The sequence below is a fragment of the Caretta caretta genome, chromosome 8, assembly GCF_965140235.1.
Source record: "Caretta caretta isolate rCarCar2 chromosome 8, rCarCar1.hap1, whole genome shotgun sequence".
Taxonomy (NCBI): Eukaryota; Metazoa; Chordata; order Testudines; family Cheloniidae; genus Caretta; species Caretta caretta.
In genome coordinates this window covers 96,638,895-96,664,160 of record NC_134213.1, presented here as the reverse complement: position 1 = coordinate 96,664,160, position 25,266 = coordinate 96,638,895, and the positions used below count along the sequence as shown (strand labels likewise).

At 44.3% G+C, this 25,266-nt stretch overlaps 3 protein-coding genes and 1 long non-coding RNA gene across 9 annotated transcripts in view; 2 read left to right on the top strand and 2 right to left on the bottom strand.

Moving 5' to 3' along the window:
* The window catches only part of TMEM59 (transmembrane protein 59), a 13,389-nt gene extending 4,981 nt beyond the window's left edge, over positions 1 to 8,408 (bottom strand). For all 3 annotated transcript variants that reach the window (XM_048860016.2, XM_075131832.1, XM_048860017.2), the window contains exons 1-5: positions 7,863 to 8,408; positions 3,315 to 3,420; positions 905 to 999; positions 542 to 694; positions 141 to 213 (exon numbers count right to left, since the gene is read on the bottom strand). In XM_048860016.2, coding sequence (XP_048715973.2) covers positions 141 to 213; positions 542 to 694; positions 905 to 999; positions 3,315 to 3,420; positions 7,863 to 8,393 — 958 coding nt within the window. In that variant the 5' untranslated portion in view covers positions 8,394 to 8,408. The remainder of the gene's footprint in view (positions 1 to 140; positions 214 to 541; positions 695 to 904; positions 1,000 to 3,314; positions 3,421 to 7,862) is intronic.
* On the top strand, positions 8,116 to 20,281 carry TCEANC2 (transcription elongation factor A N-terminal and central domain containing 2). Of its 3 annotated transcripts, none has more exons than XM_048860021.1 (5): positions 8,116 to 8,195; positions 9,158 to 9,303; positions 13,741 to 13,882; positions 16,593 to 16,786; positions 18,784 to 20,281. In XM_048860021.1, exons 2-5 carry the CDS (start codon positions 9,202 to 9,204, stop codon positions 18,970 to 18,972), a joined length of 627 nt encoding a protein of 208 aa, XP_048715978.1. In that variant the 5' UTR covers positions 8,116 to 8,195; positions 9,158 to 9,201; the 3' UTR covers positions 18,973 to 20,281. The 3 variants fall into 3 exon arrangements, with proteins under 3 accessions (XP_048715978.1, XP_074987935.1, XP_048715980.1); XM_075131834.1 differs by lacking the exon at positions 8,116 to 8,195 and adding an exon at positions 8,208 to 8,224; XM_048860023.2 differs by lacking the exon at positions 8,116 to 8,195 and adding an exon at positions 8,437 to 9,058.
* The window catches only part of LOC125640907 (uncharacterized), a 27,960-nt gene continuing 14,085 nt past the window's right edge, over positions 11,392 to 25,266 (bottom strand). Inside the window, exons 2-3 of the long non-coding RNA XR_007357934.2 lie at positions 12,234 to 12,315; positions 11,392 to 11,519 (exon numbers count right to left, since the gene is read on the bottom strand). This is a non-coding gene — a long non-coding RNA (uncharacterized LOC125640907). The remainder of the gene's footprint in view (positions 11,520 to 12,233; positions 12,316 to 25,266) is intronic.
* LOC142073126 (cytokine receptor-like factor 1) overlaps positions 23,589 to 25,266 on the top strand; it is a 12,816-nt gene continuing 11,138 nt past the window's right edge. Inside the window, exon 1 of one of the 2 annotated variants that reach the window (XM_075131982.1) lies at positions 23,589 to 23,742. The gene's annotated coding sequence lies outside the window, so the exon portion shown is untranslated. Of the gene's footprint in view, positions 23,743 to 25,101; positions 25,164 to 25,266 lie in introns of those variants that run through there. The other variant, XM_075131983.1, reaches the window with a different exon arrangement.

The following is a 25,266-nucleotide window of genomic DNA, read 5'->3' as shown; positions in this document are numbered from 1 at the left end:
GTTGCAATGTACACAGGGTGACAGTGAGAGTGACAGGCTGCCCATAATGACATGCACTTTTCCCTTTGTAGAAGATTTGACTTACTCTTGCACGTTATGAATATTTTCATTTGCACTCTAAAGAACCCAAACCAACTTACAGGATGTTTCGCTCAACAACGATTCTTTCAGATCTGTGGTGTCCTGTGGAATGTATTGAACTTCTGGCTTTGACTAAAACAATAATGAAAATTGTAAGGTCTTGTTTGTATTTCATAAAGCTTCAATTAACCATAAAATTATAGTCATCCCATAAGCATCATTTACATTTGCAAAAGAAATGAGAAAATTTTGTGACACTATCCATTTAAGTTAATTTTGCTTTCTACATTGCAAATCCAGTGACCACTACAAAGATAGACTGACTGCTGCCAAACATTAAGCATGCAGTTACTTTCTGAGACTGCTCTACTAACTGTTCTGTGATTGGAAGAAGCAGGAGATCAACAGTTAACACCCAGGACACACAAAGTCTTGTAAAAGTAAAAAAGCAAGCAAGCACCTGGAATATAACTATTTTGCCATCATCTGCTTGAAGGTAGAAGGTCCATGAGGAAGTTATGAAGCTCTGTGCTGAGTCCATCATGTCACTCCAGAATGATCTCACCAGTGTCAGAGGGAAAAGGAGATGAATCCTTGGCATCAGGGACATTAACTGTAAACACATCACTAACTGGTTTTCAATTTGTTCTGTACATATTCGAGCAATTTAACACTGTCCCCAATAAGGTTTTAGTCTTTAAATAGAGAATTTCTCTCCATCTTTCCACACACACACACACACTTATTAAATCTGAAAAAAAAAAGAGAATGTGAGCAGCAGAAAACAAGTACGTGGCATTTGACAAACATGCTACATGCTTACTTGCTCTTGTCTCAGTGCAGCAAATGGCTGCTGATTCTGGCACCCAAGATGGCAAGCATACTGTTCATCGGACTGGGAATATGCTTCAGTACAGGCTGCAAAGAAGAAAAGTTGTGTAAATTGGAAAATAATTTCACATTTTAAGTCAGCAACTGAAAGCACGAGTGTAAGGTGTAGGTACAGTCTGATAAGGACTCAAGTGACAATTTTAAAAACTCCCAATCCCACCTGAGGAATAATATGAGAGCAATATACCAATGCTGGTACTGGGTTCTTTGGGCTGATGCAATCTAGATGATTGATCTAGAATAGGCATAAAGCTGGGTTGTCTAAAAGCTGAGTGCAGCAATAGCATTTGGTCACAGAAATGAGGAAAAGCAAAAAACAAACAAAATAAAGAGCAATTACTGGTATAGTAAATTCCAACAGAGTGACGTAAATTAACACGGCCTCAACCCAGTAGAATAGGCAAGGATTTTGTTCCAGAGATGGCATGGATTATCAGAACTTGGGCTGATAAAACCCTCCCACAGTACTGTGGCCTTCCCTCCCACATACCATGGAAGAGTTTAAGTTTTGCTCCAGGGGATGGAACTGGGATCCCAGAAGGAAGTAAACTAACAGAGAAATCCATCAAACTTCAGAGAGCCATAGCATAACAGGGAACAAGGGAGGGTTTGCCCATCAGTGTTGCATGAGTATAGTTAGACTTTCTATACCAATTTCAAGCTTTATCAAAAATGTAAAGTCAGTTCTGCTCTTATTTCCAAATATCTTTATCCAATATTTAAAATAAAGGACTAGCAGTACAGAAGCCAGAAGATTTGTATTTTATTTGTGGCTTAGCCACCCACCTGTATGACCTTGGGAAAAGTCTCTGCATCTGGGGAACCGAAGCACAGAAGTCAAGTGGGGATAATCCTCTCTCACTAGGGTATTGGGAGGCTTAGGCCAGAAGGCACAAAAAGAACAGACTTGACAAGTAAAAGTGCATACCAAACATTAGTACTATCTATTTCTTCACAGGAGAGGAAAATGAACAAGCATAGAACCAGAAATGGGCAGTCTATGGAAATAGGGTAGACAAAGATCTGGCAGGGAATGCACAGTAATCAACCAAATATCTGAGTGTGGAGGTCTCAGGAGCCTGAGCAACAGTCCTATGGTAAAACAGTCACAAAGTCAGACAACTTGCAGCCACAGAAGCACCTAGAGACAGAACTGAACAGAATGATCAGGAAGTGCATCACAAAGCACAGGACAGCCACCAAGCAATGAACAAAATCAGTGTTCTAAGACCACTGCAAATGAACAGGCAGAAGGCAACAGTCCAGGGTGGAAATGTTGTATAGGAAAGGAGGCAACAATAAAGACTCAGCTCTACATTTGGACTTTTGCTGCCTCACCCCTTTTTATGATCTCCCTTGATTGGGGTTTGGCAATTGAAAAGAAATGCCTGTATCACAGCTGTGCAAAGGATACTGCTTCTCTGCAGCTCTCGCCTATTCCCAGCTCATATAACACAGCTCTGTATTGTACTAACATGCCTTTCCCCAACTCTCTCTGCTGTTGGAACTTGCCACTGCCCCTTTTGCCTTCAGCACACGATTAAGCCTCTTTTTAGTGCTGAGTTGGCACTTAGGGAGAGATGCTCCCTCTCCTGCCTCGCTTGCTTGGCACCACGCTTTTGATCTCAGTATTAGCTTGGTATATAATTTGTAACAAGTATTTTCACAGTTTTAACTATCAACATTCTTCTCTGATCTTCAGATAATTAATCCTTTTAAACAATTAGTTATTCATGAATGTTTGATATTTAATGGCTTAATTCAACAAGACATACACCCAGCTCCCAAGTTGTTTAACTATATGAAAGGCAGAGAATGTAATTAAGATTTGTTTCTCTTTCCATAGTAAAGAGATTGTAAATTTGGGTTGAATGAGGCCATATTAGTGATGTAGTACACAGTTCATCAAGATTTGTGCTTTGTAAAGCAAACATTTCAGCTGAAGTAAATACAAACCCATACATCCCAACAAATAGGGCTACGAAAATCATTGCAACTGATGTCATTTATTATGTTATGTCATTGCACAATGTTACATGGAGTAAAAGAGACACTATTAGTTTGAAAATTACATTGTCAGCTAACCATTTTACACCTAATATGGTTACATCACCTAAGTTTTTCCCTTGGCCAAAAGGACCCTTATGTTTTAAAGGCTCACAAAGCAGAAATCCCTTTTAAAAATTTGAGAAATTTTAATGAGTGCTCTATCAAACTTTTTTTTAAGAGTAATATCAATTTTGAAAAAGTCAAATTGACAGTATCCCTTTATACTTTTCCACTCTTCCCTTCATTTGTCTCTTCATATTACATCTTGTGGAAAGAGCACAGAATTATCTTACCAGAGTCACATTCCAGTTTGGTCCGATTCAAGTCAATTCCATCATCCACAAACTGACAAATAGAAAACAGTCTGCAGCCTCGCTGACATGCATACAGTTCCTCTTCCTGGGAAGTTACAAGAAAAGCAGGGTTGCTAAAGAGATTACTAATACTCCACCCAAGAACCTAGGGTAGCAACAAGCAAACATTACTACTTTTCTGAGTACTATAAAAGCTACCTTGGAAAATATTCTAGCAAAAAACCTCAAACAAAAAGAAAACCTTAGAAGTCAGCCAAACACCAAGGTCTGTACAGTCTGGAACAAAAGCAAATTCCAGTTCTTTAAAATTATTGGGCAACTTTGATATGGACTTTCTTAGTCCAAGCAGAACACGGTTCTTTATTCATCACTAAAGTCAGCAAGTTCAAAAATGCATTTCTGAAAAATGACAGCTTTAAAAATAAAGGTACTAGCTGCTAAAGAATCGAAGTAGAACCTATTAACCTAATCCATACAGAAAGTTGGCAGTCCTTACCTCTCAAAGATTTAATGGCAAATGCTATCAGTGAGGAGTCATAATGCAGGTGAATGGTATATTGTCAAAACACTAATTATTTGTTATGGGATATAATTAGAAGTAAAAAGTTGTCAAAATAAGTAACCAGAGTATATTTTGTGGCGCACTATTCCTGTGTCATGGCTACTTACTTGTCAAAATATCCAGTCAACATACTATTTAATGGTTTTGCTGAGGGAAAGAGAGAAGAGTATTCCTTTATGTAATTACCAAACAGATACAGGTTTCAGAGGAACAGCCGTGTTAGTCTGTATTCGCAAAAAGAAAAGGAGTACTTGTGGCACCTTAGAGACTAACCAATTTATTTGAGCATGAGCTTTCGTGAGCTACAGCTCACTTCATCAGATGTTTACCGTGGAAACTGCAGCAGACTTTATATACACACAGAAATTTACACACAGAAAGAATATACACACAGAAAGAATACACATGATTTCTGTGTGTATATAAAGTCTGCTGCAGTTTCCACGGTAAACATCTGATGAAGTGAGCTGTAGCTCACGAAAGCTCATGCTCAAATAAATTGGTTAGTCTCTAAGGTGCCACAAGTACTCCTTTTCTTTTTGCAAACAGATACAGCAAGTGTATAAAAAAAATGTATATCAATGTTCCTATTTGATTGTCACCCTCTTTCTCTCCTTTCATATGTTACAGTCTTAGACTGTAAGTTCTTCAGGGCAGGGACTATATCGAGCTCTCTGTATAATGCCCCTATCAAGATTATAGTATGGTAGCATTCAGAAGACAAAGTAAAAAACAACTTAATGCTTCTCCCAATAATTAATGAAGTGCTATAGTACTTTGTTTCACAAGAAAATACTCACTTAGCTGTGAGAAACACACTCTTTTAATTACTAGAAGTACCATGTGGCAGAGAAATGGGATCTGTGAGGTAGACTTCATTTGAGGGCTTGTCTAGTCACAAAAGTTGTATAGCTAGAGCAGTACTGGTGTAGCTCAGACAATACAACCCTCCGAGTGTGGTCACAGTCATACAAGCATAGCTTATTTCCTCATAGAAAGGGGAATAAGCTACACTGGCATATGGCACCTTTGCATTAATGTAACTACAGCCACGCTAAGTCGCATGAGTGTAACTAGGAGTTGTAACATTATAACTATTTAGATAAAAAAACATGCCCCCAACTAGAGTAGTTATACCATACTGGTAGAAAAACTGTGTTTAGATGAGGCAAGTACCTACTTCCCTGGTATCTTAGAAATTTTGCTTGTTTTTTTTATAGCAAAGCAATAAAAATAGAGAGTTAGAAAAATATTCCACATTGTGAAACTATCTTGTCAGAGACAAGGTAATATCTTTTACTGGACAAATTTCTGTTGGTGGAAAGCACAAGCTTTCAAAAAGCATCTGACTTCTTTCCACAGACCTGAATAACTTTGTGTAGTTTGAATGTTGGTATCTTCCTCCAACAGAAACTGTTCCAGTAAAAGATATTAGCTCACCTACCTTGTCTCTCTCATATGTTAGGACCAACATAACTAGTTGTTTGTTGTGTTGTTGTAAACCATTAGCATTGTTCTGCATTTGACACCATGTGAATCTGTTAACAGGAAAAACTCAAGACAGGTCTTTTGTCTCTCTCCTCATCCTTATGGTTGTCACCTGCTTTACAGGTGAAGACAGGACTTTGAATCAATTATTAAAGGAACAAGGCAAACACACCACACCTTACCATATAACCTCTTGCAAAAAAACTGGTGTGTTTCTTTCAGACACAGATGTTCTATAGGTTTTTGCAGCATAAAATATCAAAACAACTGCCAAACTGGGTCAAGATTTTATTTTTTTTTAAATAAAGCCTAACAACTTTGACTGTGTCTCTAACAGAAATATCCTGCTGCAGAAAATATGCCACAGATGTTGACATTCATATTGAATTGGCTTTGGCAGGTATGATGCACACACAGATTATCCTGATAAGTCTTAATAAAGTTTCTCTTTCATGAGTTAAACAAAACAATGAATGTATTTTTCCAAAATAAAAATTTCCTGCCACCTCTATTTCTATTTGGTAGCTTAGTGGTAGATAGTGCTTAAAATCAACACAGGATGGATTGTTTAAGTCACAAAGGACTCAGTAGGAAGAAAATTGTGTGTGTCATTTTATTGGCCTCTTTATGATGTATACTATAATGATGAGCTCAAAGTGTTTAGTTTTTTTAAAAACTCTAAAAGCTACAAGAAACACCAGAGTCTCAACTTCCTTCAAAAACTTGCCAAAGTCCTCCAACAAAAACCACAGGAGTCTGAAATTTGATCTGCAGTAGGAAAAGATTTGGGGTTGGAATTAAGGAAGAAAGATGTTTAATTTTACAATGATTCAATTCCCAAACTTTGGCCTTTTTTGCAATTGGTATCATACTCAGACATCTCAACATGGGGCATAAAGTTCCATATTCTTGATATACATTTCATTCCATCCACACAAGTCTTTGTTGCTTCCACTCATTGTTGAGGAATACACATCACAGTTACTGACTCAAATCCATGGTTATGTAGTTTTATTCTAAAAATATTAATTCCATACTTCAAACTTTCTGCTCTATTACCCTTCTCCCTCATTTGTTATTTGTGCACCCCACATTTTGAACTCAACTTGTTATACTTTATTCTCTATCCGCAGCAGTATATTATCAGTCAAAAATTCACACAAGACTGAAAAGAATAATGAATTTTCCAAATTCCAACAATAACTCAAAATTCTATAGAATCCTGAACTGATACTGAACCTCAATATGAAACAGAGCTAGGGGGAACAGTTTTCCAACACCTTCCTTTTATAAAGATAGATACCATGAAAGACATCTGCCTAAGTTAACTAGAACCCGGGAGTGGGGGGGTTTGGAGTGCTCATTTTTTACAACTCTTCAGACTTCATCCTCTATAATTCAAATGTTTTATCAGTGTCATGATTCAGGACTTTTTACTTGTCAACACACACAGATATTTTGTATGGTTTTAAAGCCAGAGCAGCCCAAATCAAGTTGGTATTGTTTCTTTGAGGGAAGGAGGAAGAAGAAAACAGGACACATGGAAACCCCACAACAACCTCTTCCCCCAAAAGATTATATTTTACAGAGAGATTACTGACTGCTACACAGAGCTCTTCCTCAGGTCTACTTCCTTCCCCAGACCTGAAGAAGAGGTCTGTGTAGTTCAAAAGCTTTTACCTTCCACCAACAGAAGTTGAACCAATAAGAGATATTACCTCATCTAGTCCAGGGGTTCTCAAACTGGGGGTCAGGACCCCTCAGGGGGTCACAAGGTTATTACATGAGGGGTCATGAGCTGTCAGCCTCCACCCCAAACCCTGCTTTGCCTCCAGTATTTATAATGGTGTTAAATATATTAAAAGTGTTTTTAATGTATAAGGGGGGGTCTCACTCAGAGGCTTGCTATGTGAAAGGGGTCACCAGTACAAAAGTTTGAGAACCACTGTTCTAGTCTATCTATATCCCGTGGGAAGGGGCCCGCGAAAGGAACCGGGCATATCTTGGGGTTGGTGTGTGTAGGGCGAATCTTCCTGGCCGACGGCCCCGTACCTAGAAGCACCTGCTACCAGATAAGGACTCACCAACAACCCATGGACCAGGGTGAACAAACCTCAGAAGCTATCGGGCGGGGGAAGCGGGTCTTCCTCATCCCGACAAATACCTGAGGAGTCTCTCTTATGTTCCGGCAACACTTGCCCAGCTTGTCATGCCAACTGAGCCTCACTGACTTGAGCCACATCAGGGACGGTCCCAGCTGGGGAGAAGCCGGGGGAGCCCGGCGGAAGGCCCTGCGCCTTGGGGCCAGAGTGGAGGGGGCGGCGTCTGGCTCCGTGCCGGGCGGGGGACGGCACTGGGAGGCCTGTACCTGGAGGAAGCGCCAAGGGAGCCCCATAGCGCAGGAGCGGCTGGGGGAGGGGAGGCCCGTACCCGGACGGGGTCGTTCGGGAAGGGGGCAGCGGGTGGGGGTCCCGTACCTTGGGGTAGGTATGCAGGGGGTACGTCAGCTGACAGGCCCGGTGGCACGACGCCGTACTCCCCAGCGCCGAGTCAAAGGCCTCGGAGGAGCCCGCGGCCGCCCAGCTCCTCCTGCAGACCAGGAGCAGCAGAAAGAGACCCAGCCCCGACAGCCTCCCCCGCAGCGCCGCCATCTTGCCCCTCCCTCTCCCACTTCCGGCCCTGCGGTGAAGACGGGGCTCGAGCGATATCGCGAGAGTTCCCTCGCCGCGGGGCCTGACGGGAGACGCAGTTTCCCGGTCGGAGGTGAGCTGGGCAGGAGAGGGAGAACCGCCTTCGCCGGGAACTACGAGGCGAGTCGCTTCCGGGCCGGGCCGCGCGAGTAGGTTCGGGGGAACCGTGTAACTGGCCTCCCGTGGCCTTTGGGGGTCGCTGCTGCCCAGCCCGGGCGCCCGAGCCCCGCCCCGCAGTCCCCGGCTCCCCAGCGCCGGGCAGCCGAACACCGCGCCCGTCGCCGCCCCTCCACGCCCTGCCGGACACCCCGACTCCATCCCTCCCCGGGCCCCTCGACTCCCCCCACTCCCGCAGGCCGGGCCCCTCGACTCCCTCCCTCCCTCTCGCCCGCCGCGGGCCGGGCCCCCGACTCCCTCCCTCCCTCTCGCCCGCCGCGGGCCGGGCCCCCGACTCCCTCCCTCCCTCCCTCCCTCTCGCCCGCCGCGGGCCGGGCCCCCCGACTCCCTCCCTCCCTCCTCCTGCGCCCTCCAAGGGCCGGGCCCCCCAACCCTCTCGCCCGCCGCGGGCCGGGCCCCCGACTCCCTCCCTCCCTCCTCCTGCGCCCTCCAAGGGCCGGGCCCCCCAACCCTCTCGCCCGCCGCGGGCCGGGCCCCCGACTCCCTCCCTCCCTCCTCCTGCGCCCTCCAAGGGCCGGGCCCCCCAAGTCCATCCCTCCCCCTGGGGCATGAGCCGGGCACCCCATGCCCGTCCCCACGGTGCATGTTGTAACTCGTAGCCCCGCCCCTTTGCGTACCCGGCAGCGTCACCCCAAATCTCCAGCCAGCCCCCGGGAGCCACGGTAGCAGCCCAACCCCCCCCCCCCCGTTCTCCCCCAATTGTCTTTTGTGCCCAGCAGCTTCATTGAAGTTGGGGCTCAGTGTAACATTGCCATCAAAGCCCTCCCCCACCTTTCCCCCTATCTACCTGCAGCTCAGGCGCGGAGGTTAGTTTTGCTGGTATTCCTGTCAACAATCTGCCTTTAAGTTAAAGCAGTATTACCAATACAGTTTCATAAAAGAAAACGGACAACTGTTTCAAACAGCTGCTGCACCTAACCAAAAACTTGGAGACCTTTAAGTGTCCATCATGGATAGATTTGTGATACGAAAACCCAAAGCCCAGGAAAGCCCTAGGAAAAGAGATCCAGGAGCAAAGGTTTACAAGCAAGCCACTATAGAATCTCTGAAGGTAAGAGTGGGGAGGGCAGAGGGAATGGATGGATAAGAGATCAGTGTAGTATTTTCAGTATAGGCCTGATGTAGTTTACATAGCAACTTCTGTCCCAAAGGATCACAGAGCACTTGAGAGAGTACGTACAGCACCGCTGAAATGCTGCTGCCTCTGAGATGGACAGCAGCCAGGAAGACAACAAACACTCAGCACAACAGCCAGGAGAAAGAAAATGTACTCCAAAGACGCTGGAGCAATGGCCTATTACAAAAAAGGCCATGGAACATTTAATGTGTATCTAAAGCAGATAGGATGTTGGTTTTTAAGCTCATCTAATGCATGTACACCATAAACTGAGGCAACATCAGATTTGGGTCTTGAAAGGATAATGTGTTAGATTCACCCTGCTGAGATATGAAGTTACAGTTTTAGTGAGTCCAAGTCATTTATATCTGATGCTTAGATGTGGGGCCCCCAAGGAATAGGCCTCTGAATTTCCTTTCGGACCATTAATGCTAACATGGGATTACTTCCCCCCACTTTCTCTAGGGCAGAGGTGGGCCCACGGGACCGTCCTGCCCCGCCCCTGAGCTCCTGGCCTGGGAGGCTCATCCCCGGCCCCTCCCCTGCTGTCCCCTCTTCCCCATAGTCACGCCGCTGCGCGGCTCAATGCTCTGGGCAGCGGGGCTGCAGAGCCCGGCCTGACCCAGTGCTCTGTGCTGCGTGGCTGCCTGTCCTGGTGCTCCAGGCAGCGCAGTATGGGGGCAGGAGGCAGGTTGGATAGGGGGCAGAGGAGTTTGGGGGATGGTCAGGGGTGTGGATGGGGTCGGGGCGATCAAAGGGCCGGGAACAGGGGGGTTGAATGCAGGCAGGGGTCCCGGGGGGGGGGGCAGTCAGGAAGGGAGGGGTTGGATGGGGGGGCAGTTGGGGACAGGGAGTGGGGGGGTGGATGGGGCAGGGGTCCCGGGGGGGCAGTCAGGAAGGAGAGGGGGGGTTGAATGGGGTGGTGGGGGGCAGTTAGGGGTGAGGGGTCCAGGGGCGGTCAGGGAGAAGGGGCGGTTGGATGGGGCAGGGGTCCTGGGTGGGCAGTCAGGAAGGGGGGGGTTGAATGGGGCAGCGGGGGGTCTGGGGGCCGTCAGGGGACCGAGAGCAGGAGGGGTGGATGGGGCAAGTGGTCCCTGGGGGGCCGTCAGGGAACAGGGGGGGTTGGATGGGGCAGGAGTCTCAGGGGGCAAGAAGCAGGGGGGATGGGATAGGGGGTGGGGGCTGGGCCATGCTTGGCTGTTTGGGGATGCACAGCCTCCACCCCAAACCCTGCTTTGCCTCCAGTATTTATAATGGTGTTAAATATATTAAAAGTGTTTTTAATGTATAAGGGGGGGTCTCACTCAGAGGCTTGCTATGTGAAAGGGGTCACCAGTACAAAAGTTTGAGAACCACTGTTCTAGTCTATCTATATCCCGTTGGAAGGGGCCCGCGAAAGGAACCGGCCCTCCATACAATTTCAGAAACCCGATGCAGCCCTTAGGCCAAAAAGTTTGTCTGCCCGTGCTCTAGGGTGAAATTTTCATCCCTAATCAGTATTTCAGAATCCAGTGTGCAACAGTCCCATTCAGTATCCTGTAAAATTGGGCACAGTTTAGTTTAGCCCTTTCACTTGAGCATTAGAAATTCTGTAATTAGAAGTGTAAGTGTGTGTACCTGCACTCTAGGATCCTAAAGGGGCTGATGACCAGTAGCAATTATTCTATAGACTTCAGGCTTTATTTTATGAGATCTCCTAGGCTAAGACATGGTCAATAGTTCAATGAAAATCCTCTAAAGGAAGCCCAGGTTGCTGTAAGAAATGGTGTTGGTCATTTAGGTAACACTTCTCTCCCTACTGAGCCAGCGCTCCACCACACCACGAGGGGGCACTGGATTGCTGGAAATACTATTTGTCAAATAAATATGTGTGGTCATTGAAGATCTTATGGCAAATGTTAGCAAGGTGTGGTGTTACTCCTGTTGTTCTGGCCAAAATTCTAACTTGGGTATTTACAATCAGCTCATGTCCAAGTTTACCTGTGGCTTCAATTTTAGAAGTGATTTATTTCCTTACCTGAAAACAGTCATTAAAGTTGACACAGAATGGCTGCTCCATTCCTCCCCACATATGGCTGCTGTTCAGTGGTGTGTGCTCTGTCAGTAAACAGTATAGTGGATAGGCTCTCTCCATCAGATTGAGAGGCATTCTATAAACAATGGTCAGATATTTGGTGACATGAGTACAAGATTCTGCATGATATAAGCTTTCTGAAGAAAAGATTTAGAATTTGTTTAGAAAGTTTTATGATTAATCACAAACCAAAAACCACCAAGACACAAACATAGGGTCAAATTTTCAGCCAGTCTCAGGTGGCCTGTAAATCTGTACATATAGATTTTGCAGCTCATACAGAGTAATTGCATAACTATCCATGTGCATAAGCATTTCTATGCTCATAATTCTGCAGCTGCTAAGAAAATGTAGCTGAAACTTGGACTCATAATTAGTTGCAGAATACATCTGTACAGTGTACAGTTGAGTATATGAGTCATTCGTAACCTATGGGATGTCATAATGCTCCAAGTAGCAACCCTAATACTAGAAGCATCATCCAGGAGTGCCATTCATCAGGCGCATGATTGTATTTATAAATGTTGTATTTAAAGATGTAAAATATGCATACACTATTCAAATAGGCAGCAAGAATGCATTTTGAGACACATTTAGAATGTATAGGTGGATCCAACACCACCCTCTCTGCATAGGATTAAAGCATTTGACAGAGATTCTCTGAGACATGTATTTTTCCTGAATCTCCACACTGAACTGGCTTTAAGATTTGCAGAACTTCATGCTTGATGGGGAGAGGGAAAGGACACAGGCCAATTGGCCATTAATAATAATTTATTATTTGTATTACCATAGCACTTTTGATAGCACTCTTCCCCTTTTGATCTTGCTAGAAGTGGGAATGGGGTGGTGAGTTTTCTCCCATTCAGGTCCTAAGTGCAGAAGTTAAAAAAAAAAAAAAGAGTAACTTGCATTTCAAGAGTGAGTGAAATGATTCCTGCATATCCATTAGTCAGTCTGTATCTGAGCATTTCTAACGTGCCCATCACTGTAGCATCTGGGCATGATATAGATAATTGAAAAGGGCAATCTGTGGGTAGAGGTGCATGCTTTTCACCCCTCTCTTCTTACACCGCTTTCTTGAGTGGCAGTTTTTTCATTGGTTTCAGAGTAGCAGCCGTGTTAGTCTGTATCCGTAAAAAAGAAAAGGAGGACTTATGGCACCTTAGAGACTAACCAATTTATTTGAGCATAAGCTTTTGTGAGCTACAGCTCACTTCATCGGATGCATACCGTGGAAAATATAGTGGGGAGATTTTATATACACAGAGAACATGAAACAATGGTACTCCTTTTCTTTTTACGGATACCATTGTTTCATGTTCTCTGTGTATATAAAATCTCCCCACTATATTTTCCACTTTCATGCATCCGATGAAGTGAGCTGTAGCTCATGCTTTAATAAATTTGTTATCTCTAAGGTGCCACAAGTCCTCCTTTAGTTTTTTCATTATTTTCCCCCTGCAGGTTATTTTGCAGCCAAGAGATGATTATTATTAATTGTGATATCACTTGTGTCCCCAGTCTTGGATCAGGGCCTTATTGTGCTAGGTGCTTGCAAACAGAACAGAAAAATTTTGCCTTGTACCAAAGAGGTATAATCTAAATATAAGACAGAGGAGAATGCAAACAGCATATCAGCTGCATAACCATTGCTGAACGATTGTAAAAGGTCTTGCACTACATCTTACACGTAACAAGACTCAGGCTTCTTGTAATCTTTTATTTGGGAGCGTCACTGCAAGATGTTTGGGGTGAAAGGCACTATGTAAATGCCAGATACGTTATTGACTGGCTTCTTTCAGTCCCTCTGTGGTGCTCCCTAGCTCCTTTTCTCTACCTGCTCTGAGATTTCCGAAGTCAAAAACAGAAGTGGGGCAGATTCAGGCCCTGCCTGGTACTAAGTTGCTACTAACAATATTATAATTAGCTGCTTCCCCCATCCACTCCCTCTCATCCCCTCTTTATTAAGCCATTTATACAGTGGGCTTCCCAAAGTCTGAACACTTGCATAACTGTCTTTTTCTAGGAGACATTTGCAGCTAATTGCCCAGTGTTTGGCAGAATAAGATTAAGAATCTCACTTTGCCCTCTAGATATTCCTGTCCTGATTTACAACAGGGAGCTGCTCTCAAGCAATTACCCATCATTTTGGACCATCACATATTCTGTGCTCTGGTTCATGTCATGATCAATAATTCATGTGTCGATAACAGCCCCATTAGCTGAGATGAAGGCCAACATCTTTATTTGCAATAAGAATATTCCACTTTCCTAATGACTTTTCTCTTTCCCAGAGAGTGGTGGTTGTAGAAGACATAAAAAGATGGAAATCTGTCCTCGAGCTTCCTGGCCAGTCTAAAGATAATTTGATCGAAGCTTTGGAGGAATTAAAGAAGAAAATACCTTCTAAGGATGTGTTACTTTCGACAAAAATAGGTGCACTTTGTATCTAATTTAGAGTGTGAAAATGAGATCGATTTGTGTCCTTTGCTTGTTGGATTTTTCCATACACATGGGAATTGTTGACACTATTTTTCTGTAATGGTCCTAAGCACTTTACCTTATTGTTGAGTAAAATCCTGGTGGTAGGTAGCTACGTGGTCTGCAAAATTCTTAGTACAGCGAGGAAAGAGTTCTCCTTGAATTATTCAGTTATTTAGGGCATGGCTACACTTGCAGCTATAGAGCGCTTTGAGTTAAACCAGCCTTCCTAGAGCGCAATAGGGAAAGCGCTGCAGTCTGTCCACACTTGACAGCTACAAGTGCTCTGGCGTGGCCACATTAGCAGCTCTTGCAACGGTCACAGAGAGCAGTGCATTGTGGTAGTTATCCCAGCATGCAAGTGACTGCAATGTGCTTTTAAAATGGGGGGTTGGGGTGGAGTGTGACGGAGTGTGTGTGTGTGTGTGTATGTATGTGGGGGGAGAGTGGGTTTTTTGGGGGGCTGAAAGAATGTCAGCATGTCTTGTAAGTTCAGATAGCAGCAGACCGCTCCTCCCGCCTCTCTCTTTCACACACACAGCATTCCACAGTAATGGTTGCTTTGTCTCGGAGCAGATAAGCAGCCGGCTGTCAGAAAAGGAGCTTTCAAAGGGCATATCCGCATTCCTGCAGTGATTCCAAACAATGAGAAGAGTTTCAGAGTAGCAGCCGTGTTAGTCTGTATTCGCAAAAAGAAAAGGAGTACTTGTGGCACCTTCGAGACGAACCAATTTATTTGAGCATAAGCTTTCGTGAGCTACAGCTGATGAAGTGAGCTGTAGCTCACGAAAGCTTATGCTCAAATAAATTTGTTCGTCTCGAAGGTGCCACAAGTACTCCTTTTCTTAATGAGAAGAGTGGCCACTTGACTTAAGGGGATTACGGGGCGCCTCATCAGAGCGCAGTAATGCAACACCTCATTCACACTGACTCCGGGCGTTTCAGCCAAGGTGCAACAAGTGTTAATCTTCTCGCAGAGGTGGAGTACCAGGAGTGCTCTAGCCATGGAGTCAGAGCACTCTATGTACCTTGGCAGTGTGGACGGGTAGTGAGCTAGGGTGCCCGGAGCTGCTTTAAGTGTAGCCAAGCCCTTAGATGTTGGCTGCTTATAATCAAGGGCTGGGTCACTCCCTTCCATGGTAAAATATGTGGGAGAAGGACTGAGGGGAAGGAAATCTCCACAAAGTTCCTTCTTGATTGGTTTTGGGTGGTTGCTCCCCTGTGGAATGAGATGTGGGACCCATCTGCAAACCCAGAGAAGTTCCCAGGATCTGCTGGAGGCCCAAGCCATCAGCATAGAGGCCCTGCTCCTTAGTACAGCTACCTCGGTGCTCCTTTCTTCCCCAAGGAATCCCCAACATGGAGGGGGCTACATGCTTACAACACCGACACAACTTGATTAATTTTCACAGGACCGGGGGACAGGTTGTGATGTGAGACCACCAGTTCCCTGCTCTCTTTTTGTGCAGATCCTGATCTTGCAGAGATCAACCCAGATGTACTGGAGGGGGAGAGTAGCAGGGCCAGGGCTGACCCCCCTCCTTTCTGTGCAAAAGCAGTAGGATCTTCATGTAGAGGGTCCTCTCTGCCTTCCTGGTCTGAATTTTGTAATTTAATTTGTCATCTGTAGCACATTCAGCCTTTCTATATCAGGTCTGCAGCAGTGACAGACGAAGCACAGTTGTGCTGTATGAAACCCAAGGAGTAACAGTGACACCGTCTGGCCAAATAGTGTTATCAGTTAGAAATGACCACCAAGCAGAAGAGGAGGAACTGTGCCTTCTGCTTTGTGTTACGTCAGGGGTTTTCAACCTGTGGAATTTTTTATTGGAATTGATTTTTTTTTTTAAATTGGAATTTTTTAGGGATCCGCAAATGAAAAAAGGTTGAAAACCACTGTTAGGTAGTATATCCCCTTTCAAGAGGCACATTTCCTTGTGGGTGCAGTAGCACGCTGTTTCAGAGTAGCAGCCGTGTTAGTCTGTATTCACAAAAACAAAAGGAGTACTTGTGGCACCTTAGAGACTAACCAATTTATTTGAGCATAAGCTGAAGTGATGAAGTGAGCTGTAGCTCACGAAAGCTCATGCTCAAATAAATTGGTTAGTCTCTAAGGTGCCACAAGTACTCCTTTTCTTGTAGAGCTCTGTGTATTTCCGTGGGCATGAGAAACGTCACTGATGGTGACTGGAAAACAGTAGGAAATCATTACTTCCTCACTCGCATGTAAAAACATTGCAAATATCACCTAACATCCACTTCCCCAAAGAATTTTTCAGCAAACATTTTTATTCTGTGTGAGCCAATCCTGAAGGCTTTATACTAGATTTACCATCTAAGTACTCATATAGCCCTGTATTGTCTGAGCACCTCACTACACACCTCTGATCTAGGAAAACGCTACTCGCATTTTACAGCTGGATAACCAAGCACGTAGGATGTTACTAAGGCAAAACCACCATTGAATCAGTGAATAAGGACTCTGCAAGTGTTGGCCCCAGTGTTTTCATATTTGCATTTGTGTTAAGTGCTTGGTTTTCTGCTGAAGCTGTCTAACGTACAATGCTTTGTGGCTGTTTTGTCACTAATGTGCACTGACAGGTCTGGATTACGCTTATCTACCCACCAAAGTTGAACGAACTCTCTTGCTGTTTCTATTTGACAGGTCACACGGTGAATAAGATGCGCAAACATTCAGACCATGACGTGGCCAATCTCGCAAAAGACGTTTACACTGAGTGGCGAACTTTCATCAAAGAGTATTCAAACAAACCATCGATAGAAGTCAGGAGCGATCCGAAAACAGAGACTCTCAGGAAGAATGCACGGAAGCTACTTTGCAATGCTCTGGAACTAGAGGTAATATTCTTAATACTCCTTTATTTTTATTAGCTTAAAGGAGAGTACATAGGTAGCTGCTGCATTGAGAGATCTGTTATTGGGGGTTTTTTCAAAAGGAGTTAGTTTTCCTTTGCCCAGATTACTCTGGCTATTGAAAACAAAGGTGAAAATGAGTCTGACCTTGCTCTCATTTACACACTCCGCAAACAGGACATCTGTGTGTCTGTTATGCTTAGATCGTATAGGGGAAAGAGGACGTTAATATGGAAAACTGTACATCCTACTATTTATTAGCTATAAAACCTACAAAAAGACCTCTTGGTTGTTCTGTGTTTCAGGGAAATTGTATTTCAGTAATTAAGTATTTGTAAATTAAAACTTATTGCAAAAATGTACAGAGAGGGGTCAATAATATATAAAGTGGTGGTAAATACTAGATCCTTGTGGTATCTTTAAGTGAATGAACAAGATGTGCTGTAAGGCTTAATTATTAGTTTGCCTGGTGTATTAAACTCCATCATAATTATCCTTTTAATTTGTTCATTAATTATCCTTTAAATAGCAAGTCAAGTGGTAGGCAATCAGGAGTTACAAGGCAAAGTTAAAGGTAATGTGTTCTTTAGCTTTATCTGGCCTTAAGAAAAACAAACACTCTGGCCAGTTAATGCATGAATGGTATGTTCTGAAGGGAGTTCTCACCTGTCCCCTTCAAATAGGGGTATGGTGGGTTAAAGGGGGGATATCTCTGTGGGGATGACTCAAGAGACTGATAAAAAAGAGAGGCTCCTTAATGCACTAGGTGGATTGTTCAAATCCAGCCCTTCAGATCTGTGTCAGTTTCTAGCACAGGGGCCAGGTGGTATGAACAGACAGGGTTTGCAGTGGCACAAGGTGCCTACAGTCTACCCTCTGCCAAGGCAATTCATGCCACTTCAAAAATAGGCAGTGCTGGGTAGAGACACCAGTGGCAGGGCAGGGCCGAGATTAAAACTGCCCTCTCCAAATAGGACTCAATGAAAGGATGGCAAGGAAAACATTGCCTGCTCCCCCATAGGCATGAATCTCCTCAGAATGCAGCTATCATCAGAGAGGTGTGGTTTGCTTCAGCATGGGTCAGTTGGCTGTATAGACAGTCACGAGGAAAGGAGGGAGTACAAGAATTGGGAGTACAAGAACAATGGAGAGGGGAATCTGCAGGTGGGGACAGAGTACAAGGACTAAGTGGGTCAGCAGGGGATGTACAAAGACATGGGCAACTGGGAGATGGGTAGCAGAGGGGGGATAAAATGGGGCAAGGACTTGGGGGGTGAATAATACTCTAATAACACTCCAATGTTTTGGAGTCTCCCAACTGCAAAAGTGTGGGAGATTCCCCATCCCCATCACTAAAGGCAAAAGTGAAATTAAAAGTGTGGTGGGCAGTGGAGGTTTCATTTCTTCCTTTATTGTTTATTTCTTACATTTCTAAGCTGTGCCAAATTACAGATCTTGGCACATAACTTCATAATTAACATTTAGCAAATCCCTTTCTGCATTCTTAATTACACCTCCTTCCACACACACAGCCTGCATTTCCCTTTATAGCACCAGGCAAAGCTCCCAAGTATTTGGAGTGTCTTAAAATTGCTTTTAGGATCGAGCTGAAAATAGTATTCAAGGTGCCTTATATCAGAAAGATCAAATGTGAGATTTATGGAGACAATGCACTGTAGTTTGTAATTGCAGTTGAACTTGATACCCAAAGCTGGTTGCAGATTAGTGTCCTGTTGTGAGGGCAAAGCATTGCCTCCTAGCTGGAGATGTGAATGAGTTCCCTGCGACTGACCAAGTTGCTTGTTCCTTAATTGCTTGGGTGGAATTAAACTGCTCTTCCTGTTTCACATGTGATGGGAAGTAGATTTCCTTGAATTTGAGCTGATTAATGAAGAAACTCTGAAAACCACCGAACTCCAATTTCAATCAGTTGGTCTCCTTATTAAACATAAGGATCTAATTTTACACTTTGCTGTTTTCAGATTGATCACCCACTGGCTGAAAATATTGAGCGAGAAGCTTTTCATCTCTCTTCCCGTCTCATTAATGCACCATATCGCAGGACAGTGCGAGCCCTAGTCTTCACATTAAAGCACAAACCTGAAACCCGAGCACAAGTGAAAACTGGTGCGCTCCCAGTCAGTGCGCTTTTACAAAACCATAAGAAGTGACTCAGAGTGCCTGATGATGGACATGGGATTCACGTGCCTATGCCACATAGTGGGATTGAGAATTCCTTGTGTTTTAAGAGTGCAGGAGCACTGGTAATGTTAATCACTCTGCCATTGTAAGGACAAGATATCTCAGGATGGTGTCTGGGGCAAATTCAGTGGAGATGTAAGCGGTGGTGTAAATTAATCATCTGTGAGTCAGTGGACATTTGAGGGAGCAGAATGGGTGGGGTTGTAGCAGGAAAAGTACATAGGCCTCCCCTACTGTGCCTTATGCTTTCTTGTTGATTGCCTTTCCTGCGACAAACCCACTCTTCTGGTCCCACAGAATGTAAGTTACATCAGCTGTTCAGCATGTACCTTGTATCAGCTTGCACTGGCAGAACCACACATCACTTGCACCCCCATTTGTCACATCTGAGGGCAAGTCTACACGACAGTGTTACATCAGGGTGGCTGCACTGGTGCAGCTTTGCTACTGTAGCACAACTGGGAGAGCGCTCTCCCATCCCATAATTACTCCACCTTCGCAAGAGGCAGAAGCTATGTTGGCGAGAGAGCATCTCCCATCGACACAGCGCCAGTGTGAGCAGCGCTTAAGTCGCGGTAACTTGCGTCACTCGGGATGTGCGTGTGTGTCTTTTTCACGCCCCTGAGCGACATAAATTACATCAACTTAAGCGGTAGCGTGGACCAGCCCTCAGTGTGACTCCCTGTCTCTTCCAGGAGCCATGAGCATAGCGGAACTATCAGAAAGGAGCAATGATGTTCAGGGCCAGTCAGAAGGGGTGGGAGTTTACAATCAGAAGTGAAGGTGATGACTGACAGCTCTAGTTAACTCAAGTTCAAAGTCATGTTCCCTGCAGTAATACCCAGGTATTCCCAGAGCTAACTGCTTAGCAAAGTGAGGGGGCTTTTCTTCACTGTATTCCAGAGTTGGGGACTCAGACCATAGTCTGTGTTGGCTGGCCAGCTTTATCCCACTGCATCCCAAAACCTCAATGTCTCCCTAGGCCTTCAGGTAAACGAGGCCGCACCTGTATTTGCTATGACACTTCTTTGCTGGGTATTCAATGAGCATCTCACCTTAAACATCAACTCCTACTTCCTGATTTATTTAAGCGTGGTGCTTGTTTTTTGTGTGTACCAATGTGAGGAAAGCGTGTAATGAAATCTCTAAGTATAATTCAGTGGGAGAGTAAATCAACCTTTCATAAAGGCTCTTACCCCCCACAATAGACTAAATATTAATACTTTAGAGCAATTATGTGAACAACTTTTTAAGCAATAAACAGATTATTTTTAACCAGCACGTGTTTCCAGGTATTAATTAGTGGAAGCGTTGTCTTTTCTCCAATTGCCTTAGTGCCATGAGTCATGTTCTTGATACACATGCTGTTCCTGAGGCTGTGGCAGACACAGTCTCTCTCTGCTGTGCTGTGTGTTCTGACTGCGTGCAGGCTGGTCACAGAACGTAATCAATGAGATGAAACTAAAAGACTAGAGATGGCCAAGTACTGGGAAAAGGGAAACTTCTATATTGGTGGCCCCGGAAGTGTGATGGGGCAAGGAGTCCAACATGTCATCGTAATGTCAAGTTGCTTCAGGAAGTACCTCTCCTAATCACTGCTGGTCAGTACTTGTATTGGTGTCTGTCTCACAAAGTGCCACTGAGTCAAGATGGTTGGTGCATGTGGAGCGACTGTAAGTTAGGTGTTCACAACAGTCCACATTCAGATCCCCTCCTCCAAGAAAATGAGAGAGAAATGATTATCCACCCAGTTGTATCTGCCAGCTCCTTTTGTCTCCATGGATATTAAAAGCTGAAGCAGCACTCCACTCCAAACTTCATGGGGTCACGGCCTTTGCCCAGCACTGCATTCTCCAGACACCTTAAACTACTCAATTCTTTTTATTCATTTCAAAGCAATGACTCCCTAATTTAGAATAGTGTAATACAGACATTCATTTAAAATTAGAGATGGGTGGGCTGGAAACATGACTGAGTCAGATGTTGGAAGATGGCTATTTGCAATGCAATGAGTAACAGTGTGTTCTAGAGCATTAGGGGTGGATGTATGACTGATCATTAGGGGAGTAATAGCTCAGTGAAGACCTAACGCTTGGTCTGCTTGTTGCTACCCAGAGTGCCTAAACCACAATCCACTTCTCACAGGTAACTGGACCCAATTGACACAAGTTAAACACTCAAAACCATGCTGACACAGTAGCATGTCAACAGTATGCTGGACTGGCATGAAGGCAGTTCAGGATCAACAGGCTCTGCATTAGTCCTTAGGTTTTATTCCAGAAAGGCCATGGCTTGGTTTCCAGCTCCATTTTTGATTCAGGTCAATTTTACTCACTTTTTCTGTTAGATGTATGCATTCAACTTGAAATCACAAACATTAGAAACTTCCAACCATGGAGAGAGCTTTTTCCCACACAACTCTGTTGATATTCTAGCTGGGCTCCAGTCCTTGGTCCAACCTGACCAAGTTGTGTTGAACTGTGTGGCGATTTTGGAAGGTGAGCAAAGATCGAATAGAAAGTGCAGGGAGGCCGCAAACTCTTCTTTGCTGAGGCAGTGAAAGTGCGACTCGAGGCAGAACTGTCTCTGGGGTGCCCAAGCTGTGTTTTTTTTTTTTTCTTGAACGATTATTTTAGGCAATATGAAGTGCAGTTCTACCCAGAGAACTGCCTGAGTACAAATGGCCCTGGCTCAGCCAGGAGACTTGCTCCCTGTGTACACTCAGAATCAGCTCCACTTCTGTTTTTACTTAAAGTTCCCCACTTAAGGGAAAGTGAGCTGGTTTCTTGGTGTAAACCAGTGGCTCTCACTCTTTCCCCACTACTGTACCCCTTTTAAGAATCTGACTTGTCTTGGGTACCCCCAAGTTTCACCTCATTTAAAAATGTACAAAATCAGACATAAAACTACAAAAGTGTCACAGCATGCTATTACTGAAAAATTACTGACTTTCTCCTTTTTACCATATCATTATAAAATAAAACAATTGGAATATAAATATTGTATTTACAGTTCAGTGTATTGTATACAGAGCAGTATAAACAAATTTTAGTTTGTACAGACTTCGCTAGTGCTTTTTATGTAGCCTGTTGTAAAACTAGGCAAATATCTAGGTGAGTTGAGGTATCCCCTGGAAGATCTCTGAGCACCCCCAAAGGTAGGTGTACTCCTGGTTGAGGACCATTGTTGTAAACAATCATTCCAATTAAATTCCAATCAGTTACAACGAGGCAACCCAAAGGTGATAGAGCTAACTATGGCTTACAGCACCTTTATGCATCATGGTGATAGGTGGGAGAGGGGAAAATAACTTACCTTAGCTAGAGTGACTTTCCATGGCTGCAGTTAGAAAAAGCTTATTTTTATCTGTAAATTGAGCACATTTGACAATATACATGGAGCCCCATTAATGGCCTTTGGATAATGTTGCTTTTCAGAGTAAAACCAGATTTTAAGTTCAAGTGCAACATATGCATCAAACATACAGCTGGTGGGTCAGACTCAACCCACCTGGTGTGTTCATTTGGCCTCCATAACGCATTCAGACTGGGCAGAATCTCAGCTTTTATTTAAACTGAAAATAAAAAAATTCCTCATGCTTATGAAGGAAACCTTTCCAATGCAAACCAAGGGTAAAGTGATGTCACAATGCCTGCCTGATTCTGCAGTCAGCCTGAAAGAACGTTTCTTGGACACGTGAACTTCTCTGCCCCCTATTGATCTCATTGGAGTGTTGTCTAAAATGATGACAGTCTCATGTCAACATTAACAATTGTGTTACTGATAACATTGGTGATGGGAAAAAATTCCAGGTGGGGGAGAGGTTGGAACTGGGAGTAGAAGGAGGGAAGGAAATGCAGAGAGAAGAATAGAGAGAGACAGAAAGGAGGTTGGGGAAGGAAGAGAAATAAAAGGGCAGAAATAGCAGTGGGCCCACCCAGGAGTATGCTTTCCCACTGAGTGATAGTGAATGTGGCAATGGACTACTTAAAAAATAACTATCTAAACATTTAGTTACTTTATAGAGACCCAATTCCCTCTTTGAGCTCCACGCAAACCTCTTACTGACATTAGTAGGTGTTCTGCTGTGGATGGAGGTGGGTATGGAGTTCCAGATTTATGCTTCCGTTTATGGGCTATGACTAAATGTGGAATTCAACCCACTCCACACAATCAATTTGACACCCACGAAGGGAAAACCATGCATAATCATCCCTTTTCCTGCCAAGTAAAATTACCTGACAAATAACGCTCCCTGTTAGGAGACCCTCAGCAAGTGGCATCTGTGACACAGGGGGTTAATGCACTAGACTTACAGTGCAATTCCTGTAAATTGCTGGTCATTTTCTACTTCTGGTTTTGTTTTGTAGCAGTTGTGTGAAAGTGGGCCAGCCAGAGTGCCAGCTAGGCACTTCCTAAAGCCAGGGACTCTCCGCAAGTCTTTGTTCTAATGAGGGGAAGTCCTGTTAGATTAAAAGAACCAAGAGAACTTCACAGGTGGCGCTCTTCATGAGAATGGTTCTGGGCAAGTTGGTTTCCTTTGAACCAATTTTGTTCCCTTTTTAAAGAGGAAATTTGAAAAAAATCGAGTACTAAAAATAGTCTGGAGAAGATGTTTGTTTCCTCCTGCACCCCTGCAATTAAACCCAGCCCACCAATAGTGTGAGCCAACACTGACCTGCAGGGTGAATATAGACTCATTGCAACAAGTGAAAGGAGACTGGAGACCTTCTCCTGAGGTAAGTAAGAGATTCTTTCCTGTTATTGCTTATCATTCTGATGCTTCTTGAACTGAATGGCAGGGAGAAGAGCTGAGTTCATCCTCTTCTGGTTACAGCTAAAGCAGCCTTGCCAGGGCTGATTTTTATCCCTAGCTAAATAATTTGTCTTTGGAATGACTAGGGGTCACCAAATGGGAGGTATTTACAAGTGATTTCCCCAAGGCAGTGATGCCCAACGAGAGCTTTAATCTTCTGCCAATTACTCAGGTCAGACAGGAAGTACAGAGTTAAGACATTCCACATTAGTTGCAATGGGGCAGTAGACAGGTGCTGTAATTTCTTTTTTAAAAGACTTCAAAAGTATTCTCCATCAAGAGCCTGGTCCTGCAAGCTCTCCATGCACAGAATGCTCACTGTCTGCACTGGGAATCCTGTGGCTGAACAATTTGCAGGCTCAGAACCACACTAGATGGTGATAATACATTATTAACCAGCTGTGCGCTGCATATTTCCTTAAAACCCTATGCATTTGGATGATGCTTAAGGACATACTTGTGACTATCCATTTAGGACATAGGGCAGGGATATTAGAGAGACAAGGAGGGTGAGGTAATTTCTTTTATTGGCCCAGCTTCTGTTAGTGAGAGACAAGCTTTTGGGCTTACTTTGAGCTCCTCTTCAGGTCACTGAAGAACACCAATGCATAGGGAAGGGAGGACACCCAGCCCACCTGATGTATTTGTGGCCCTCCTCAGAGCCTGCAGAATCTAATTTTTTCATTTCATTCCTGGTTGGGAAGAACTGAGGATAACTGATGCAGTTGTTGGGGAGGGATAGCTCAGTGGTTTGAGCATTGGCCTGCTAAACCCAAGGTTGTGAGTTCAATCCTTGAGGGGGCCAGTTAGGGATCTGGGGCCCCAATTGGGGATTGGTCCTGCTTTGAGCAGGGGGTTGGACTAGATGACCTCCTGCGGTCCCTTCCAACCCTGATATTCTGTGAATGTCTGCTTCAGGCAGCCTAAACAGTAGCTCTCAGAAGTGTTGACTCCCCTGTTCAACATTAGTCTTATTGGTTTGTTGACTCTGAAGCTGGATTGAGGGTAGTAGGGGTCCTCCATTTATAACCCAGCCCATGGAGCATCATTAAGCCTGGAATTTGGCCCACTGTACAGAATGAGTGCAATGTCCTGGACTCCCATCCACCCCACTAGTATTATTCACCATTTCAGTTATACTATCATTGATTATTTATGAGCCCCACTCCTGTGGGCGCCCATGGTACAAGCAAGATCACCCATGGCAAATGAAGCACAGGAAGGCTCCAGTATTAAAAAGGCCTGTTTAAATATATATTAAAAGCAGTTCTCGCACAGGTGCAGATACACTGGTTCATCTTCAAGGCCTTTTACAGACATTAACCCACACAACATCCCCATGAGGTGCGTAAGCAGGTATTAGCTTCATTTTATGGGGGAAGGGGGAAAACTGAGGCAGAAAAGTGATGTGACTTGCCCAAGGACATTGAGGGAGTGCCAGGATTAT

Coding starts and splice junctions, on each gene's coding strand:
- TCEANC2 (XM_048860021.1), top strand. CDS start 9,202: ATGGATAGATTTGTGATACGAAAACCCAAAGCCCAGGAAAGCCCTAGG. Junction 9,304..13,740: donor CCACTATAGAATCTCTGAAG/GTAAGAGTGGGG, acceptor TCTCTTTCCCAG/AGAGTGGTGGTTGTAGAAGA. Junction 13,883..16,592: donor GTTACTTTCGACAAAAATAG/GTGCACTTTGTA, acceptor TCTATTTGACAG/GTCACACGGTGAATAAGATG.